Source organism: Muscardinus avellanarius (genome assembly GCF_963383645.1).
Source record: "Muscardinus avellanarius genome assembly, chromosome: 16".
Classification (NCBI taxonomy): domain Eukaryota; kingdom Metazoa; phylum Chordata; class Mammalia; order Rodentia; family Gliridae; genus Muscardinus; species Muscardinus avellanarius.
In genome coordinates this window covers 22,808,688-22,831,100 of record NC_137802.1, presented here as the reverse complement: position 1 = coordinate 22,831,100, position 22,413 = coordinate 22,808,688, and the positions used below count along the sequence as shown (strand labels likewise).

The following is a 22,413-nucleotide window of genomic DNA, read 5'->3' as shown; positions in this document are numbered from 1 at the left end:
CAGTCTCAGCAAATAGTGAGACTCTCATCAACTTAGCAAGACTCTTTCAAAATAAAAACAAAAATAGGGCTGGGTGTGTAGCTCAGAGTTAGAATGTTCCTGGGTTAATCCCCGCTGCCAAATAAAAACTAATGATTTAAAAATAGGGCTACGGGTATAGTTCAGAGATAGAATGTTCCTGGTTCAATCCCCAGTACACACACACACACACACACACACACACACACACACACACACACGTAGATTATTTTTTTCAGGTACTGAACCCAGGGGCATTCTGCCTCTGAGCTACACCCCTGCCCTACTTGTTTATTCTTTATTTTGAAACAAGGTCTTACTGAGTTGGAAAGGGCCTCACTTAAGTAGCTGAGGCTGGCTTCGAACTTGCACAATCCTCCTGTCTCAGCCTCCTGAATGCTAGCATTACAAGCGTGCACTACCACGCCCGCTTCACACAAGATTTTAGACTAGACTATTACATGAATAAAAGTCATATTTATAAGCTGCGTGCGGTGGTGTACATTTTTATTGCAGTATTTGGGAGGCTGAGACAGGATTGTAGGTTTAAGGACAGCCTCAGCAAACAATACTTAGATTGTTTCAAAATAAAAAATAAAAATAGCCAGGTGTGGTGGCGCAGGCTTGTAATCCCCGCACTCGGGAGGCGGAGACAGGAGGATCGTGCAGGTTCGAAACCAACCTCAGCTGGCTTAAGAGACCCTGTTTCCAAATAAAAAATATAAAATAGGTCTGGGAGTATAGCCTGGAGGTAGAAGGCCCCTGGGTTCCATCCCCAGTACCACCAAAAAAATAAAATAAACAAAAATAACTGTAGCTCAGAGGTGGAACACCCCCAGGTTCAATCCTCAGTACTAAACACACATGAATGAATTGATCATACCAATGTTTATGTACCTAATAACTCTCCAGCCCAGTGTGGTGGTGCACACCTGTAATCCCAGTACTCGGGAGGCTGAGGCTGTTGGATTGCAGGGTTAAAGACAGCCTCAGCAACTAGTGAGCCATTCATCAACCTAGTGAGACCCTGTCTGAAAATAAAAATAAAATGAGAAAATAGGGGTGGGGGGTGTAGCTAAGGTAGAATATCTCTGGGTTCAATCCCCAGTGCCAGTGGGGGGGGGGCGGGGGGGAGCCAGTCTGGGCAATTTAGTGAGGCTCTGAGAAATTTAGTGAGACCATGTTTCAAAATAAAAATAAAAGGCCAGGTGTGGTGGCACATGGTTGTAATCCCAGTACTTGGGAGGCTGAGACAGGATGATCACTGATTTGAAGCCAGCCTCAACAGCATAGTGAGGCTGTCAGCAACTTAGACCCTATTTCCAAATAAAATATAAAACAGGTCTGGAGGTACAGCCTGGAACTACTAAAATAATAAAAATAAAATAAAAATAAATCCCGGTGTGGTGGTGCACTGCTTGTAATCCCAGTACTTGTGAGGCTGACACAGAAGGATCACAGGTTCGAGGACAGCCTCAGCAATTTAGTGAGGCCCTCCAAAACTTTGTAAGACCCCGTTTATTTATTTACTTATTTGCTTACTTATTGAGGTTCTGGAGATGGAACCCAGGGGCATTCTACCTCCAAGCTACACCCCCAGCCCTATTTTTTATTTATTTTGAAACAGGATCTCACTTGAGTTTCAAAGAACCTCACTAAGTAGCTGAGGCTGTCCGCGAACCGCAACTCCAGTCTCAGCCTCCCAAATGCTGGGAGTGTGCGCCACCACGCCTGGCTTCCAGATCCTGTTTTAAGATAAATAAGTCAGAAGCCGGACGTGGTGGCGCACACTTGTAATCCCAGCATTCGGGAGGCTGAGACCGGAGGATCGAGGTTCGCGGACAGCCTCAGCTACTTAGGGAGGCCCTCTGCAACTCAGTGAAACCCTGTTTCAAAATAAATAATAAAAAATAGGGCAGGGGATGTAGCTCAGAGGTAATATGCCCCTGGGTTCCATCCCCAGACCCGCAAAAAAAAAAAAAAAAAAAAAAAAATAATAATAATAATAATAATAATAAAATAGGGCTAAGGCTGTAGCTCAAAGGTAGAACACCCCTGGGTTCAAACCCAGGTATGCAAAGAAAAAATAAAAACCTAAAAAATTAAGAGGGGGATGGGAGTGTACCTCAAAGGTAGAATGCCTGATATAATAAGTAAAATCTCGGCAAGATGGCACCTGCCTGTAACCCCAGTACATAGGGTCAGGGTTCAAGACCTGCCTCAGCAATTTAGTGAGACCATTTCAAAATAAAAATATAGTAATACTGAGTTGGGGTTGTAGCTTTGAGGTAGAAGGCCCTGCGTGGATTAAATCCTCAGTACCGAGGGGGGAAAGGTCTGCCACTGCTGGGTGTTGGTAGAGCACATGCCCAGAATCCCAGTACTTGGGAGGCTGGGCTGAGACAGGAGGAACACGGGTTTAAAGTCAACCTCAACAACTTAAGCTACCAAATTTAAAAAAAAAAAATTTTTTTAAATAGATCTGGGCGTCTCCAGGCTTGATGGCCCATGCTCCCAGCATCCGGAGGCTGAGACAGGAGGATCGCACAGATTCGAAGCCAGCCTTGACTACTTAGTGAGGCTCTCAGCAACTCAGACCCTGTTTCCAAATAAAGTATAAAATAGGTCTGGGAGTATACCCTGTAGGCAGGAAAGCCCCTGGGATCCACCCTCAGTACCACAAAAAATAATTAAAAAATAGGGCTGGGGGTGTAGCTGGAAGGTAGAATACACCTGGGTTCCATCCCCAGTACTGCAAATACAAGCAACCAACAATAAATAGGTCTGGGGGAGTATTAGGCCCTTGGGTTCCATCCCCAGTCTCTCTCTCTCTCACACACACACACACACACACACACACACACACACACACACACACACACACACACGAGCAGCCTCAGCAAGGTTGAGACAGGAGGATCACAGGTTCAATATCAGCCTTGGCAACTCAGTGAGGCCGATTTAATATAAAAAAATTTTTAGTTCAATTCACTAAAAAAAATATTTAGCTCAGAATGCCTCAGCAAGAGAAGAGATTCTCAGCAACTGAGACAAGTTTTGTGGAGTTTTTTTTTTTTCCTGGTGGTACTGAGGGTGGAACCCAGGGGCTTTTCTACCTCCGGGCTATACTCCCAGCCGGATTTTTATACTTTATTTGGAGACAGGGTCTAAGTTGCTGAGAGCCTAAGTAGCTGAGGCTGGCTGAGAACCTGCGTGATCCTCCTGTCTCAGCCTCCCAAGTAATGCTGGGATTACAAGTGTGTGCCACCACACCCGTCAAGAGTTTTAAAAAATAAAAAAGCTGCCGGGCGTGGTGGCGCACGCTTGTAATCCCCGCGCTTGGGAGGCAGAGACAGGAGGATCGCGCAGGTTCAAAGCCAGCCACATGCGCAGGTTTAGGAGACCCTGTTTCCAAATAAAAATGTAAAAATAGGTCTGGGAGTGTAGCCCGGAGGTAGAAGGGCTTCCAGGAACCCCAGTACCACCAAATAAATAAATAAAAATAAAAAAGCTGAGCTGGGCATGGTCATGCACCCTTGTAATCCCAGCATATGGGAGGCTGAGACAGGAGGATTCATGGCAGCCTTAGCTACTTAGGCCCTCCATAGCTTAGACCCTGTTTCAAAATAAAGACTAAAAAGCCAGGCGTGGTGGCACACACTTGTAATCCCAGCATTTGGGAGGCTGAGACCTGAGGATCATGATTCGCGGACAGCCTCAGCTACTTAGGCCCTTTGCAACTCAGTGAGACTGTTTCAGAAGACTAAAAAATAGGGCTGGGGTGTAGTTCAGAGGGACACTGGGTTCCATCCCCAGTACTATAAAAAATAAATACATAAATAAGTAAATGATTAAAAAAAAAGGTGATAGATAAGGTTGGGGGGCAGCTCCCAGCTAACTGGGGAGGCCTAAACTCAGTAGCAAAAATTTATCAGTAGATGATTAATATTCTAGTAGTTCCTAAGTACCTACTGGCATTTAGAATAGTAAGATTTCTATAAACTGGTTTTCCATCAAATAGTTGGGTTCAATCCCTAGCACAAAATCTCTTAAGACACCATACAAATTCTCTTGCAGAAACACTGCAATGGTACTTACTGCAGCACGTATTCTAAAAAAGAAAGGCTGGAAACGCCTTGTCTAAAACTAGTAAACTCAGCCCAGCGTGGTGGCGCACGCTTGTACTCCCCACGCCTGGGAGGCTGAGGCAGGAGGATCGCACAGGTTCGAAGCCAACCTCAGCCACTGAGGGAGGCTCCCAGCAACTTAGGTCTGAGAGTATAGCTTGGAGGTAGAAAAGCCTCTGGGTTCCACTCCCAGCACCACAAAAAAATTTTAAATAATTAGTAAACTCAGCATGGCATGGTGGCGCACACTTGTAATCCCAGCATTTGGGAGGCTGAGACTGGAGGATTGCAATTTGTGGACAGCCTCAGCTACTTAGGCCCTCTGCAACTTAGTGAGACCCTGTCTCAAAATAAAGAATAAAAGACAGGGCCCCCTCATGCCATTTTGGCATGGGGCTGTAACTATTTTCTGTATTTCTATTTAATAAACTTCTTTAAATCTTAAAAAAATAAAAAGATAGGGCAGGGGGTTTAACTGAGGTCAAATGCATGGTGGTACACTTTTTAATTCCAGTTGGGAGGCTGCTGAGACAGGAAGATCAGCCTCAAGCAATTTAAGTGAGGTCCTTCCATAATGACTTGGTTTCAAAATAATATAGGGCTGGAGGTGTAGCTCAGAGGTAAAATGCCACTAGGGGTTCAATCCACAGTACCCACCCCCCAAAGAAAAGTGTTTTTAGATGGATAAGGTGCCATACACCTGTAATCCCAGTATTTGGGAGGCTGAGATAGGAGAATCAGTTCAATGCCAGCCTCAGCAACTTAGGCACAAAAATAAAAAATAAAATAGGGCAGGGGGTATAGTCAAGAGGTAAAAGTCCCTCAGTTCAATCCCTAGTAAAGCAGAACAAAAAAATTTCAGTCTGCATTGATGTTAAAATGAGATAGCTCTGGCCGGGCGTGGTGGCGCACCTTGTAATCCCAGCATTCGGGAGGCTGAGACCGGAGGATCGCGGTTCGTGGACAGCCTCAGCTACTTAGTGAGGCCCTCTGCAACTCAGTAAGACCCAGTTTCAAAATAAAGAATAAAAAAAATAGGGCAGGGGTGTAGCTCAGAGGTTCCATCCCCACACCCGGCCCCCCCAAAAAAGATAGCTCTAAACCGCAGTATCTATACACACTGATGGTATATTTCTAAGTAAGGAAAATATTGAAAATGAATTTAATTATTATCTGACCATTTGGGGTAGTAGGTCAGCCTAGACAGCCTTACTTGGTTATCCGACCCAAAATTCCAGGATAGAAAATGACCCATGATTACACCTTGTTTTAAATACTCATGTACTTTAATGATTAACATAGATACTGTGTCAACTGGTTTGGAAGACAGGACACGTAATCAATAATTTAGATGAAATGTTCTTCATAACCAGATTACAGGCAGTATTTTTTCCAAAATATACATGTTTGGGAGACAGATAAATCATTTATGGAAGAAAAAAGGGGGTATCTGTTCACATTCAGGCAAATATTAATACTGTCAAAGTGTTTGGACTACAGATTTTATTTTAAAAGTATAAAGGATGGAGGCGCAATATATTTGGCATTTTTAATTTAGGCTTGTTTTATTTAAGTTTAATGTTAATTCCATGCTGTGTTTCAGTAAGAACAATACAGATTCTGCATCTGTGGCTCCAGTCGGATATCCAGTAGTACAAATTAGCTTCAAGTTACACGTACTGAACAAAAGAGGCTGAGCGAGCGGGGGGAGGGGAAACAAAGAACTGAACACGCATGCAGGCTTTTCCATCCCGCCTTCAATGCTAACCTGCGTCAGAGGGAGAGTGAAAGTAGGCAAGAATGAGCAGCCACGGATTGTTGAACTGTTACCAGCACCATGCTTTTAAACATTTCAGCAGAGTTTGAAACACTTTTTACAGCAAAACCATTACAACAAACTCCCCCAAAACAACCTTTAAGCACTTTAAGCTAACACCCAATTAAGTTTAAACATTGGTATAAAATTCAATTTGAACAATTAGAAAAAGAAAAATGATACCATATATGCCTCTACAGTGTGATCAATCTCTTAGATGCATCACCTAGAAGTCTAATGGCTTTCAAATGTAATTTCCATTTCTAATGGTGATCTTGCCACAAGACAATACAGTAATGCTGAAAAAGTCTCTATGCAGTCCTATTAGTGTCTTAAAGAACCTAAAAGCTGGGACCAGTAAAATCCACAGAAATTCACTCTTGCCTTTAAGAACTTTTGAAAACTGTTTAAAAAAAAAAAAAAAAAAAAAAAAACAGGGCAGGAACCTAAATTCTGAGACCAAATGTAAAAGTCAGATTTGGTGGTTCTCAGTGACAATGGGGAATTTCCAAGGGGTGGGGTGGGGAGGAGAAGGGTAATCAGAGATGGTTTCTCTTGTTGGCTTTTATGTCTCACTGATTTTCATCTTCCACATCCTGCAGTGCTTCTTTATTCTGCTCTTCACCTGTAAAATAGAAATCCATAATTAGCTTATTGATATAGTCACAAACTAAGGTGCCGCTACAAGCATAAAGACCTTTTATATTTGCTACATTGGGTACCGAACACAATTAGGCAAAAAACTTCTATCATCCTTGGTAGCTGACTAAAAGGCAGGAAGGCTAATCACATCCTCAATGGTCGAGTCAACACGAACAAAAACTGCTGTGCGAAAACGTCAATGGGTTATGCTAAAGAAGCGCTTACAACTACACAGCCAAGGTAAATAGTCACAAAATGACTTTCAAGCTTGCGTGTCCATCTTCTGTCAGAATACTTTCTCAATAACCTATCCCTTCAAAGTTCAAAAGTATTTTGCCAGCCGGGCGTGGTGGCGCACGCTTGTAACCCCAGCACTTGGGAGGCCGAGACAGGAGGATTGCACACGTTCGAAGACAGCCTCAGCTACTGAGTGAGGCTCTCAGCAATTTAGTGAGACCCTGTTTCCAAATAAAATATAAAATAGGTCTGGGAGTATAGCCTGGAGGTAGAAAAGCCCCTGGGTTCCACCCCAGTACCCCCCCCGCGCGCGCACACACACACACACACACACACACACAGAGTATTTTGCCTTTTTTCCTCCTCCAAAATCTAATTTACCCATGACCTCAAAATCAAAATTAATCATATATTCCCATATATGAATGCTTCAAAGTGTTTTGGCGAGGGGAATCGATCATTTGAAATGAATACTTAATGCTTTGTTCCTTGACCAGACACCCCAAACGGTGCCAAATTCCTTACTTCACAGTAAAAAAAAAAAAAAAAAGCATGTTCAAATTATTAGAAGGGCAGTGGGAACATCTCTCATGCTGCTTCTTTCCGTCTACACTTAACAATTAGCCAGGAGAGTCCCAAGTGCAGTATGACATGCAACCTAAGCCGAGTCTATTCACTGGAGGATTCTCTACCCACTAATAAGCATTAAAAAAAATCAGCCATTCGAAAGAAGCATGCAGAGGTTTTTTGCTAAATGATGAGAGAAAGGGTAAAAATAACATTTTTTTGTATGTTTAAAAAGTCACAGCAGGGCATGGTGGTGCATGATTGTAATCCCAGTATTTGGGAGGCTGAGGCAGGAGGATCTGGGTTCGTGGGTAGCCTCAGCTACTTAGTGAGACCCTCTGCAATTATTCAGTGAGACCCTGTTTCAAAAATAAAGAATTAAAAAAAATAGGTCTGGGGGTGTAGCTGAGGTAGAATGACCCTGGGTTCCCCAGTTCCTCGAAAATATATAAATTAATAAATTAATTAAAATGTCATGCCAGGCATGGTGGCACACGCCGTAATCCCCGCGCTTGGGAAGCAGAGACAGGAGGATGGCGCAGGTTCGAAGCCAGTCACGCTGGAGACCCTGTTTCCAAATGAAAGTATAAAATGTGTCTGGGAGGGTAGCCTGGAGGTAGAAGGGTTTCTAGGAACCCCGGTACCACCAAAAAATAAAATGTCACTTATACATGGGTGCAGTGGCACTCACTTGAAATCCCAGTATTTGAGAGGCTGAGACAGGAGGACTGAAAGTTTAACGATCACCTCAGCAACTTAAAGACTCTGTTTCTAAACAAAAAATAAAATAGGTCTGGGGGTGTACTTGGCAGGTAGGAGGCCCCTGGGTTCCATCCCAAGGGTACACACACCTTTTTTTTTGGGTGTGTGTGGTACTGGGGTATAGAACCCAGGGCATTCTACCTTCAAGCCACGTCCCCAGCCCTACTGTATTCTTTATTTGAAACAGTGTCTCCTAAGTTGTGGAGGGCCTCACTAAGTAGCTGAGGCTGGCCACAAACCCAGATGCTCCGGTCTCAGCCTCCTGAAAGCTGGAATTAACAAGCATGTGCCACCATGTCTGGCTACACAGACCCACTTTTATAGCCAGACATGGTTGGTGACTCAGGCCTATAATCACAGACCCTGTTTGAAAATAAAAATGTAACGCCGGGCGTGGTGGCGCACGCTTGTAATCCCCGCGCTTGGGAGGCGGAGACAGGAGGATCGCGCAGGTTCGAAGCCAGCCGTGCGCGCTGGCTTAGGATACCCTGTTTCCAAAAATGAAAATGTAAAAATGGGTCTGGGAGTGTAGCCCAGAGGTAGAAGGGCTTCCAGGAACCCCAGTACCACCAAAAAGAAAAAAAGAAAAAATAAAATAAAATAAAATAAAAATGTAAAAAGGGCTAGCTAGCCCACCTGATTTAATTATTGATAATTTTTTAAATCTCAAACTAAGTGAGCTGGCACAGGTTTGTAATCCCAGTAATTTGGAAGGGTGAGACTGGGAATGCAGATTCAAGGCCAGCCTAGGCTACATAGAGAGACTCTGGCATCAAAAGTTTCAAAACAAAAAACCCTTTTTTAAAATAAAAAAATACATTAATAACATGACTAAATTCTTATTTAAAACACATAAAGTTCTGACTTAGTTATGTATGAACTATTTACTGAGAAAAGAACACCCAACTTTTCCCCAAAGAATAATAATGTATTCAAAACTCAGGAAACATGATTGAACATTCACTTTCATTTTTAAGAAAAATACTGCCGAAATAGAATTAAACATTTAACAATACAATATACTCTAATTCACTGATGAGCACCATCAGATCTACCAAAACTCTAAGTTACTTTGGCATAAGTCATATAAATCACTCTGTCATATAAGCCACACGTTCAAACCAGACGTCTTAGAAGATTTAGCGCCTTGAAATGTACAGCAGGCAGTTTTGTAAAAGCAACAGGATGAAACTACGTGAGCATAGTTAGCGAAGAACCAGAACTGAAAGCAGAGCTCGCTGTGCGTGATACTGACTTACACAGTAGAGTTTTAGGGAAGGAAGGGTTGGATTTTCCTTTAGGAATCTGTATTTCAAGGAGAGAGGGAGGGAGAACAATCATTCAAAAGCAACTTTACAAGAAAAGCCAAGAGAACAGGACCCCCCCCCCAAAAAAAAACCTCAAAGATACAGGGGAGTCCGATTTTAATATATTGTTTCTTTTCTTTTTTTTGCGGGCACTGGGGATGGAACCCAGGGAATTCTACCTTCCAGCTACATCCCCAGCCCTATTTTTTATTCTTTATTTTAAAAGAGTCTCACTAGGTTGCAAAGGGCCTCCTCACTGTACCCGAGGCTGTCCATGAACCTCCGTCTTCCTGTCTCAGCTTCCCAAATGCTGGGATTACAAACAAGTGCCACAACTCCCAGCTCTGATATCGTTTCTTATGCAGATGTGGTTAAATAAGCCTATAATCCCATACACGGGAGAGGAGAACTGCAGATTCAAGGTCTGCCTGAGCAAGTGTGAGACCACGCCTGGGGCCATTTCTAGATTTTTGAAGGAGAGACCAGCAAGACAATATAATATACACACGTCCTCTCTATGGATCTATATTATGAACAAAGTTAGGGAAAAGAACTGAAATCATTTGGGGAAAGCGTTGATCCACTTTAAAGATTACAGTGAGACAGATAGTAACATATCCTGCAGTAAAAGTTAACAGTTCACAGCCAGCCTCAGCTACTTGAGTGAGGCCCTCCATAACTTAACAAGACCCTGTTTCAAAACAAGGAATAAAAATTAGGGCTGGGGTTATAAGCTTGAGGTAGAATGCCTCTTGGTTCAAACCACACACACACACACACCCCACCCCACCTCACCCCAAAATGTATGCCAAGCATGGTGGCTCACAATTGTAATCTCAGTATTTGGGAAGCAGAGAAAGAAGGAATGCAGGCTTGCCACCAGGCTCAGGAACTTTAGTGAGGCTGTTTCAAAATAAAAAATAGGTCTGGGTGTGGTGGCGCCTGCCTGTAATCCCAGTATTTGGGAAGCTAAAACAGAAGACTCACAAATTTGAAGCCAGCCTCAATAATTTAGTGAGACCCTGTTTCCAAAGAAAAAATTAATTGGAGCAGATTGTGGTGGCACACACTTGTAATCCCAGTACTTGGGAGGCTGAGACCTCACCTACTTATTGAGACCCTCACACTTAGTGAGACGCAGTACCGCTCAAAAAAAAAAAAAAGGCAGCCAGGTGTGGTGGTAATACCCGCGCTGCTTGGGAGGCAGAGACAGGAGGACCGCACAGGTTCGAAGCCAGCCTCGGCTACTGAGTAAGGCTCTCACCAACTTAGTGAGGCCCTGTTTCCAAATAAAGAATAGGTCTAGGAGTATAGCCCAGAGGTAGAAAAGCACCTGGGTTCTACCTCCAGTACCACAAAAAAAAAAAAAAAAAAAAGGTAAAGCTGGGGGGTGTGGGTTGGAAGTGTAATATCCCTCAGTTATAATCCTAGTACAGCAAAATTTTGTTTGTCTGTGTGTGTAATTGGACTGTGTTAGGAAATACGGGAATAAGGAGAACACAACCTGACAGACCAGAAGAATAAAACTTTTTAACTGAAATGAAGCCAAGCAGGGCTGACTGGGAAAGACAGTCCACCGGGGTCTGGAGCCCCATTTCCTTACAGACTAGGGGCTTTTTATAGATCACTAGGAGGGACAAATAGCAAAGCAGTCATGTTTCTCCAACTAGTGGGCTTGACACACGGCCAGGCTGGAGAATGGTGAGGAGTTCTCTCTGGAATCCTTTGTTTTAGGCCTCTTAGACCTCACAGTGCCCAGAGTCTGGGGGTGCCGCCCAGAGGTAGAAGGCCTCTGGGTTCAATCCCTAGCACCATAAAAACAAAAATAAGCCAGACATGATGGCACACGCTTGTAATCCCAGTACCTGGGAGGCAGACACAGGAAGAACGTAGTTTGCAGCCAGCCTCAGCTACTTAATGAGGCCTTGTGCAACTTAGTGAGACCCTGTTTCAAAATAAAAACTAAAATATAGGGCCAGGGGTACAGCTCCAGCTAGAATGCCCCCAGGTTCCATCCCCAGTACAAGCAAAAATAAATAAAATAAAATAGGACAAGCCGGATGTGGTGGCACACGTTTGTAATCCCAGCATTCAGGAGGCTGAGACCGGGATCATTGTGGTTAAAGCCTCAACTACTTAGTGAGGCCCTCTACAACTTAGTGAGACCCCACTGCAAAGTAAAGACTAAAAATAGGACAGCGGGTGTAGCTCAGAGGTAGAATGTCCCTGGGTTCCATCACCAGTACCACACTCCCCCCCAAATTGAAATGTTTTATGATAGAAATGTTTGTACTCAGAAAAAAAGGAAAAAGTAATCCCTAAATTGAAGATAAGTAGCATTCCAGAAAACTGTGATACACAATTCTTTTATAATATTGAGTCTTTTCGTTGTAGTACTAGAAATTGAACTTATGAGCTACACCTCAGCCCTTTATTTTTTTGTGGCAGAACTGAAGATTGAACTCAGGGGTAGTAGGCTTCCAAGACCCAACACCAGCCCTATTTTTTTTATTCTTTATTTTAAAGCAGGGTCTCACTAAATTGTGGAAGGTCTAAGTAAAGTAGCTGAGGCTGGCCACCAACCTGTGATACTCCTGTCTCAGCCTCCCCAAATACTGTGATCACATGTATGCACTACCACACCCAGCTCCCACCCTATTTATTTATTTTTGTAGTATTGGGGATGGAACCCAGGGATATTCTACCTCCAACCTACACCCACAGTCTTATTTTTATTCTTTCAAACCATGGACCTCAAACCTAATGTTAGCAATCCTAATGTTAGCCCCCCATGTATGGATTATAGGCTTGTGCTACACCTGACAAAAACAATCAAATAAAGTATAAACTTTTTTGCAAAACTAGTGAAAAATAACACCATTAACAACTATAAATTCACGTTTCTATTATTAGACTGTTAAAAGACAACCTAAGTTCTTTCTGTTGAACAACCATGCTTCTTAACTGCAAGCATATTAAAACTAAAAAAAATTAACTAATGTTAAATTATAATTAGTTCCATTTTTTTTTGGGGGGGGGGTGTGGACTAAGCCCAGGGGCATTCTACCTCTTACCTCCAGCCCTTTTTATTTTGAAAATGAAACTCACTAAATTGCTGAGTCTCTTTCCTCGCAAATTCAATCTGATTTAACCAAACTTGCTCCAGTATTCAATTTATAGGCAGAATAAAGATTTAAAGCAACTGGATTTCTCTAGATCTTTTAAATAACTTTCAGGATTAAACAAAAGCCTATGGTAAAATGAAGTAATCATTTCCAACTATGAAACATAAAGTGTGCGTGTGTGTGTGTGTGTGTGTGTGTGTGTGTGTGTGTGTAAGTAACTGGAAATTGAACCCACGGTAATTCCACCTACAAACTACATTCCCAGGCCGGGCGTGGTGGCGCACGCTTGTAATCCCCGCGCTTGGGAGGCGGAGACAGGAGGATCGCGCAGGTTGCTGGCGTAAGAGACCCTGTTTCAAAAATATAAAATAGGTCTGGGAGTGTAGCCTGGAGGAAGAAGGGCTTCCAGGAACCCCAGTACCACCAAAAAAAAAAAAAAAAAAAAAAAAAAAAAAAAAAAAAACAACCTACATTCCCAGGCCTACTTTGTTTGGAAACAGGGTTTCCCTGAGGCTGTCCTAGAACCTGCGATCTTCTTGTCTCAGTCTCCCAAGTACTGGGATTAAAGACGTGTGCCACTGGGCCTGGCTCCTATTTCTACCCTATTCACAATGACTTAGTAGCATAGCAAGGCTCTTAGCAATCTATTGAGACCCTGTTTAAAAACAAAAACAAAAAAAACTGCTAGGATGTGTAGGAAGATGTGCCCCTGGGTTCAATCCCCAGCATACGCCCCTGAAAATAAAGAAATACAACACATTTTAGCTTGGTTAAAGAAACTAACTATAATTGACAAAACTTGGTTCCAACTGCCTACCACCAACAACTATATAAAGTTATTGCATTATTGTCACATCACACAAGATTGTCCTCTTCTCCATCTCTCCAATGACCTATATATATATATATATAATATGATCTTTGGATATAAATATAAATATGATCTTTGGATCATATAACCAATATAAATATGATCTTTGGAGACAAGAGTGTGGCTCAATGTGGAGCATTAGTATTCAATGCCCCTAAATTAACAACCCAGAATTAAAGGCAAAACAAAAGAATAACTTTAAACATAGTATAGCCAAGGGTGGTGGCGCACGCTTATAATCCCTGCGCTTGGGAGGCAGAGACAGGAGGATCAAGTCAGCCTCACTGGCTTGAGACCCTGTTTCCAAATTTAAAAAAATATAAAAAATAGGTCCTGGAGTGTAGCCCGGAGGTAGAAGGGTTTCCAGGAATCCCAGTACCACCAAAAACAAACAAAATCCATATTATAAAGCAAACATGAGAAAAATTTGGCCTTCTTTATCTAAACATTTACATACATACAAATCACCCTTCATCACAGTTTTGTACTCTAGTAACTGAAATTAAAACAGTCTCAAAAGTAAAAATAAAGCCGGGCGTGGTGGCGCACTCTTGTAATCCCAGCATTCGGGAGGCTGAGACCGGAGGATCGCGGTTCACGGACAGCCTCAGCTACTTAGTGAGGCCCTCTGCAACTCAGTGAGACCCGGTTTCAAAATAAAGAATAAAAAATAGGGCAGGGGGTGTAGCTCGGAGGTTAAGTGCCCCTGGGTTCCATCCCCAGACCCGCAAAAAAAAAAAAAGAAAAAGAAAAAGAAAAAAAAGGTAAAAATAAGAGCTGAGTGTGGTGGTGCACCCTTGTAATCCCAGCATTCTTTCAGGAGGCTGAGAAAGAAGGATCGTGGTTCACAAACAACCTCTCTACTACCTAGTGAGACCGTTTCAAAATAAAGAATAAAAACTAGGGCTGGGGGTGTAGCTCAGAGGTAGAAAGCCCCTGAGTTCCATCCCCAGTACCACCACCACAACAACAAAATAAAAATAAACTGCCAGACTTTCCTTTTTTTGGTGGTGCTGGGGATGGAACCCAGGGGCTTTCTACCTCCAGCCTACACTCCCAGACCTATTCTATATTTCATTTGAAAATATAGCCTCACTAAGTAGCTGGGGCTGGCTTCGAACCTGTACGATCCCGCTGTCTCAGCCACATAAGTACTGAGATTCCAAGCGTGTGCCACAACACCCGGCCTTATTTTTTCATTTGTTATTTATTGTGGTGCTGGGGATCAAACTTGGGGTTCTGCATATAGTGAGCAAGTATTATACCACTGAGCCATATAGCCCACCAGGCCTACTTGGTTTTTTCCCTTTTTTGGCGGTAGGGAGTAGAAGGCAGGGATTGAGCCCAGAGGCATCCTACCTCCAAGATACACCACCAAGCTGGTTTTATTTGGAAATAGGGTCTCGCTAGGTTGCTGTAATCCAGTCACAGCCCGCCCAAGGACTGGGATTACCACTGAATGAAGTGTGAGGAACCTGAACAAGCCAACTCACCATCCCCCTGCATGTCTGAAGTCCACAGTGTCAGGTTATCACGTAACAACTGCATAATGAGCGTAGAGTCCTTATAGCTCTCTTCACTCAGTGTGTCCAGTTCTGCAATCGCATCATCAAACGCTGCTTTTGCCAACCTAAAAACAGTGAAATAAGTGCATTACAAAGTTAACCAAAGTCCCAAAACAGCGAGGGATCTAACTTTTCCTCTTTTCCAGGGTGTCATGGGAAAAAATGATAGAAAAGTTGATGACAACTAACTGGAATAATTTTTTTTTTTTGGTGGTATTGGGAATGGATCCCATGGGCATTCTACCTCCGAGCTACACCCTCAGCCCTAATTTTATTTTTTATTTTGAATGCTTTTATTTATTTTGTATTTTGAAACACGGTCATGTTTCAAAATACAAAATAAGGGCTCAGGTGCAGCCCAGAGGTAGAAGACTCTGGGCTCAGTCCCCAGTACTATGAGGGGTGGGGGGAGACAGTGAAAGGCTAGGACTGTAAAGACTTTATCTAGCATGTGCATATCCCCAGCTTCAATCCCCAGCACCCTCCAGCAAATTCATGCATGCACCTGCACAGGCACACGCATACACCAAAACTGAAGTTTCAATTTATTAGCTCCCTTCCTCAATCTACAAACACTTTTGAGTGAAAAATAAAACCTATTTTACCCTGTTGTAAAAATAACTAGAGCCAGGCGTGGTGGCGCACACTTGTAATCCCAGCATTCGGAAGGCAGAGGAAGGAGGATCGTGGTTCATGGACAGCCTCAGCTACTTAGTGAGGCCCTTGCAACGCATTGAGACCGTTTCAAAATAAAGAATGAAAAATAGAGCTGGGGGTGGAGGTCATCGGGATGTCCCGAGTTTCATCCCCAGGACCACAATAAATAAATTAATTAATTTTAAAAAATGAGCCTAGCGTAACTTAGTATTTAAGAGGGTTCAACACCTAGCACCTAAAAACCAACACAGAAAAAAAAAAAAAGCGTTGAATAAAGAACTCTCATGTAGCCGGGCGTGGTGGCGCACGCTTGTAATCCCCGCGCTTGGGAGGTGGAGACAGGAGGATCGCGCAGGTTCGAAGCCAGCCGCGCTGGCATAAGAGACCCTGTTTCAAAAATATAAAATGAGTGTAGCCCGGAGGTAGAAGGGCTTCCAGGAACCCCAGTACCACCAAAAAAAAAAAAAAAAAAAAAAAAAAAAAAATCTCATGTATCACTGGTGGGGATGTAAAATGTTAAAGCTTTTATTTGTTTTTGTGGTACTGGGGGTGGAACCCAGGGGCTTTTCTACCTCCAGGCTATACTCCCAGACCTTTTTTTTTTGGGTGGTACTGGGGATGGAACCCTTCTACCTCCAGGCTACACTCCCAGACCTATTTTATATTTTATTTGGAAACAGGGTCTCTTAAGCCAGTGACGCTGGCTTCAAACCTGTGCAATCCTCCTGTCTCTGCCTACCAAGTAGGTGCCACCACACCCAGCTGCTGCTTTTTTTTTTTTTTTTTGCAGTGCTGGGGATTGAACTCAGGGATATTCCACCTCTGAGCTACACCCTCAGCCCTATTTTATTCTTTATTTTTAAACAGGGTCTCACTAAATTGCAGAGTGCCTCACTAAGTAGCTGAGGCTCACTGTGAACCCGCAATTCTCCTGTATCAGCTTCCCAAGTACTAGGATTATAAGTATATGATTACCCAGCAGACCTGGGATTACAAGTGTGCAGTGGCACACACCTGTAATCCAGCATTTGGGAGGCTGAGACAGGAGGATCGCGGTTCACGGACAGCCTCAGCTACTTAGTGAGGTCCGCTGCAACTTAGTGAGACCCCATTTCAAACTAAAGAATAAAAAAATTAGGCGAGGTACAGCAAGGAGGTAGAATGCCTGAGTTCAATCCCCAGAACCACAACAAAAAGAAAAAAAAAACACAAAAACTCCTGTGTAACTGAACCTACAAAGGTTGTCTCAATGAACAAGGAAAAAAAAATTAAGAACAATTAGCTATCTCTTCTGAAACACTTTTCAATTCACACTGAAAACTTTGTTCTCCAAAACTTACCTGCAGGCACGGTCAGGGGAATTAAGTATTTCATAGTAGAATACAGAGAAATTGAGAGCAAGACCTAAACGAATAGGATGTGTTGGTGGAAGTTCTGTCATTGCAATATCACTAGCAGCTTTATATGCCACTAGGCTGTTCTCTGCGGCCTCCTTCCTGTCATTTCCTGTGGCAAATTCAGCCAGATACCTGTGGTAGTCCCCTTTCCTAAAACAAAACAAAACAAAAATTAGCAAAAATGCTGCTTAAGAATTAGCTGTTAATATTTCTCTATATTATGTAAAAAAAATCCAGCAAGAAACATTTAAAAATTAACAGATGTACTTTAATAATTTTTAAAGCCCTTTCAGAAAATAGCTGGGTTTTTTCTTAGGGGTATCCTATTAAACATATAAAACTCCCAGAAAAAGTAACTGAGAGGCAAAAATAAATATGCAAATAAATCACCTGACAAGACTTAAAATTAACAAATGGTTCCAAAGACTACCACAACAACTTAGTAATCATAAAATAATTTTTTTTTGTTCCTGTAGTACAAGGGATTGAATCTAGAATTGAATCTAAGAACTTTTAGCATGCTAAATGCTAAAGCACAGACGCAACCAATGAGCTATATCCCCAACCCTCAAAATACAATTTCTATTAAAAACAAAAAAAGTATACTGGTGCACCCTTATAATTCTAGTCCTTAGGAGGATCCCAGGTTTAAGAGCAAACTCATCAAGTAGTAACCTCGTAAGACCCTGTTTCAACATTAAGAAATAAAAGCCAGGTGTCCTGGTACGTGTTTGTGGTCCCAGCATTTGGGAGGATTGAGAGAGGAGGGTTCCCAGAAAGCCTCAGCTAAGTGGTGAGGCTCTTTGCAACTCAGTGAGACATTGTTTCAAACTAAAGAATTAAAAAAAGGGGCTGAGAGCTGGGCATGGTGGCACATGCTTGTAATCCCGGCATTTAGGAGGCTGAGAAAGGTGGTTTGTGGACAGCCTCAGCTAGTGAGGCCCTTTTGCAACCCAGTGAGACCCTGTTTCAAAATAAAGAATAAAAAGGAGAGCTGGGGGTGTGGCTCAAAGGTATAGAATGTCCCTGGGTTTAATCCCCAGTGCCAGAAAAAAACAAAATAAAATAGGGCTGGGGTGTAAACTTGAGGGCAGAATACCCCCAGTTCAATCCCCAGCACCACCAAAAAAGAAAGGAAAGAAAAAGAAAAAGAAAACACAAAGATTCCATTATGAGGGCTAAGACTGGGTAAAGCAAGTGCCTTTCAAACGCACTATCCTTAGTTTCATTCCCAGTTCCATAAAGGAAAAAAAATTAAAACAATTAAGGTAAGAAAAATAAAAAAGATTTCATTATGAGATAGTTGTGGTGGCACACACCTTTTATCCCAAGACTGAGGCAGGAGGTTCACAGATTCCAGGCCAGCCTGTGCAAAATAGTCAAACCCTGTCTCAGAATAAAAATTCAGCAGGGCGTGGTGGCACACGCATTCTTGTAATCCCAGCATTTGGGAGGCTGAGACAGGAGGATCGCGCAGGTTCAAAGCCAGCCTCAGCTCTTAATGAGCTCTCAGCAACTTAGTGAGATCCTATTTCCAAGTAAAGTATAAAAAAGGCCTGGAAGTATAACCCAAAGGCAGAAAAGCCCCTGGGTTCCACCCCCAGTACCAATAAATAAATAAATAAAAATTCAGGCTAAGTGTGGTGGTGCCTGCCTGTAATCCCAGTACTTGGGAGTCTGAGACAAGAGGATTGCAGGTTTGAGGTCAGCCTCAACAATTTAGTAAACTTGATTTCAAACTAAAATGTAAAATAATGCTAGGAGTGTAACTCAGAAGTAGGCTGTCTCTGGGCTCAATCCCCAGAGCCAAGCAAATAAGATAAAAATTAAGCCAGGTTTGGTAGACAGCTGAGACAGGAGGCTGGTTCACTGCCAGCCTCAGCTACATAGTAAGGCCCTCTACAACTTAAGTGAGAACCTGTTCCAAAACAAAGAATAAAAAACAGCTGGGAGCAGGGCCTGGTGGTACACACACTCAATCCCAGTTACTGGGATGCTCACAGATAGCAGCCAGTCTCAGCTACTTAGTAAGTAAAACACTCCACAACTTAGTGAGACCCTATTTCAAAAATAGAAGAAATAATAGGGCTAGAGGTATAGCTTGGAGGTAAAATGCTTCTGGGTTCCATCCCCAGTACCGGGAAGGGGGGAAAAAAAAACAAAAACAGGGCTAGGGGTGCAGCTCGGAGGTAAAATGTTCCTGGGTTTGATCCCCAGTACCATAAATTAATTGATTAAATAAAAATTAAGGGCTGGGAAATATAGCTCAGTGGTAGAGCACTGCATAGTATCCATGACCCCCTAGATCTGATTCCAGGAATGGAAGTAAAGGGGAGAGGAGAAGCACTGTGAAATGTAGTTATAGCTAGAGGGAGAAAGCAAAACAAAGTAAATAGGCAAAACAGAATCTAACACATTTATTTTAACAGACTGGTCATCTTAAATATAACAGTATTAATTCATTAGCAGTAAATTTGCGAAGGAATATTAAAAGCTTTCTTAAGTTCTGAGAATCACTTCACTCATGTAACCTTTCGACATTAAGCTATATATGATAAGGTCATAATCCTTACGTTTTCCCTTCTGTATAGAACCTACATTTTATAATAGAAAACCTTGGACTCGCCAGTGTTAGCTGCTGGAATGAGGTGTTTGTCCAGTACATCCAGAATGTCACAACAGATTAACTTTAGCTCAGTTTCAACCTGGGAAGCAGGGGGAAGAAAATCACAGATTGTTTAAATCTAGAAATTATATAAAGTATTATACATTCTACCAACACTGATGGTGGTTGTTTGTGTGCGTGCTGGGGGGGTAACTGGGATTGAGCCCAGGGGGATTCTCCTTCCAAGCAACAACCCAAGCCCTATTTTTTCTTTTGAAACAGGTCTCACTAGGATGATGAGTCTCACTTCCTGCTGAGGCTGTTCTTGAACCTGCAATCTTCCCGTCTCAGCTTCTGTACCGGGATTACAGGCATTTGCCACCACATGCCCAGCTACCAAAAGTTTCAAAGGAGAGTCCAATATAAAACAGAACACACATACCTCTTTTCCCCCTTCTTGGCACAAAACCAGAGAAAAGCTATCTCTACATATGGCAAGTCTCTTCCACCCTAAATGCTATTGTTGTAAAGCTTAAAACATACACACATCACACAGATATGCACACAAGTATATACATATAACCTGACAGTTCCGCTACAGAATTATCAATGAGTAACAATGAAATACTGAATGCTTAGACAGAAATGCTGGGCGTGGTAGCGTATGCTTGTAATCCCAGCATTCAGGAGGCTGAGATCCGAGGATCGTGGTTCATAAACAGCGAGACCCTGTTTCAAAATAAATGAATAAAAAAAAAAAAAAAATGGGGCAGGGGAAGTCGAATGCCCCTGGGTTCCACCCCCAGACCCGCAAAAAAAAAAAAAAAAAAAAAAAAGCTGGTCACTTCTATGAATTATATTTCTTTAATGAGGTTATCAACTACTACCTCCATTTACATGAGAAAAGAAAGATATTAAGATATAGCCAGGGATGGTGGTGCATTATCTATAACCCCAGTATTTGGGAGATTGAGACTGGAGGATAACAAATTCATAGCCAGCCTCATCAACTTAGATCCTATGCAACTTAGGGAGACAGTTTCAATTTTTTCAAAGTAAGCAAGGTAACCTGGGGTGGTTGCCTGTAATCCCTGTGAGGATGGCACAGGTTTGAAACCAGCCTTGCTGCCTTAAGAGACCGACCCTGTTTCAGCCGGGCATGGTGGCACACGGTTGTCATCCCCGTGCTTGGGAGGCTGAGACAGGAGGATCACACAGGTTCAAAGCCAGCCTCAGTTACTTATTGAGTCAGCAACTTAAGTGAGACCGTTTCCAAATAAAAAATATAAATAGGTCTGTAGGTCTGGGAGTATATAGCCTGGAGGTAGAAAGCCCCTGGGTTCCATCCCTAGTACCCCCCCCCAAAAAAGAGAGACCGTTTCCAAATAAAAATATAAAATAGGGAGCGTAGCCCGAAGGTAGACGGTCCATCCCCAGTACCACCAAAATAAATAAGCCAGGTGTAGCCGGGTGTGGTGTGGTGGCACAAGCTTGTAATTACAGCACTTGGGAGGCTGAGACAGGAGGATCCCACAGGTTTGAAGCCAGCCTCAGCTACTGAGTGAGGCTCTCAGCAACTTGGCAAGACCCTGTTTCCAAATAAAGTATAAAATAGGTCTTGGAGTATAGCCTGGAGGTAGAAAAGCCCCTGGGTTCCATCCCCAGTACCAAAAAAAAAAAAAAAAAAAAAGCCAGGTGTGGTGGCCCAGGCCTATAATCCTATACTTGGGAGGCTGAGATGGGAGGATCACAGGTTTAAAGGACAGCCTCAGTTAAGTAGAATGATTCTCATCAACCTAGTGAAACCTGTTTCTAAATAAATAAAATCAGGACCAGGACTGGTGGGCGCACACTTATAAGCCCAGCATTCAGGAGGCTGAGACTGGAGAATCAGAGTTTGTGGAGAGCCTCAGCTACTTAATGAGGCCCTCCACAACTTAGTGAGGTCCTGTTTCAAAGAAAAAATAAAAAATAGGGCACGGGGTGTAGCTTGGAGGTTGAATGCCCCTAGGTTCCATCCCAGACCCACAAAAAAAAAAAAAATCAGGCTGGGGGGTATATCGAAGGCAGAATGCCTCTGGGTTCAATCCCCACTACCACAAAAATCAATTAATAAAAAAGTAGGGCTAGGAGTGGATCTCAGAGGTAGAATGCCCCTGGGTTCAATCCCTAGTACCACCACCAAAAAGAGGGGGAGGGAAGAGTGAGCAAGCGAGCTAAGGATGTGGCTCAGTGGTAGAGCATTAACTGCTTAGCCCGCCAGGCCCTCCCTTCCCCTTCAAGTCCTGCCCTAACCACCAAAAACTGGGAAAGCTTGGTTATGAACCCAAGAAGGTTTGAAGAGACAGAATCAAGCCAAGCATGGTGCCGCACACTTGGGTTTGTTTGTTGTTTTGTGGGTCTGGGAATGGAACCCAGGGGCATTTGACCCGAGCTAAACCCCCTGCCCTATTTTTATTCTTTATTTTGAAACCAGGTCTCATTAAGTTGCAAAGGGCCTCACTAAGTAGCTGAGGCTGTCCCTGAACAGTGATCCTCCTGTCTCAGCCTCCCAAATGCTGGGTTTACAAGGGTGTGTCACCACGCCGGGTTTGGTGCACACTTGTAATCCCAGCATTCAGGAGGCTGAGACCAGAGGATCGCAATTCACGGACAGCCTCAGTTACTTTGTTGAGGCACTTTACAACTCAGTGAGACCGTTTCAAAAATAAAAAGAC

The 22,413-nt window shown here is 43.0% G+C and overlaps 1 protein-coding gene across 1 annotated transcript in view; it reads right to left on the bottom strand.

Annotated features, from left to right (window-relative positions):
• Nucleotides 1-6,217: 6,217 nt before the first annotated feature.
• The window catches only part of YWHAE (tyrosine 3-monooxygenase/tryptophan 5-monooxygenase activation protein epsilon), a 47,300-nt gene continuing 31,104 nt past the window's right edge, over nt 6,218-22,413 (bottom strand). Inside the window, exons 3-6 of the mRNA XM_080712589.1 lie at nt 19,690-19,796; nt 17,035-17,241; nt 14,966-15,102; nt 6,218-6,586 (exon numbers count right to left, since the gene is read on the bottom strand). Of these exons, the coding sequence (XP_080568715.1) occupies nt 6,534-6,586; nt 14,966-15,102; nt 17,035-17,241; nt 19,690-19,796 (504 nt within the window). The 3' untranslated portion in view covers nt 6,218-6,533. The remainder of the gene's footprint in view (nt 6,587-14,965; nt 15,103-17,034; nt 17,242-19,689; nt 19,797-22,413) is intronic.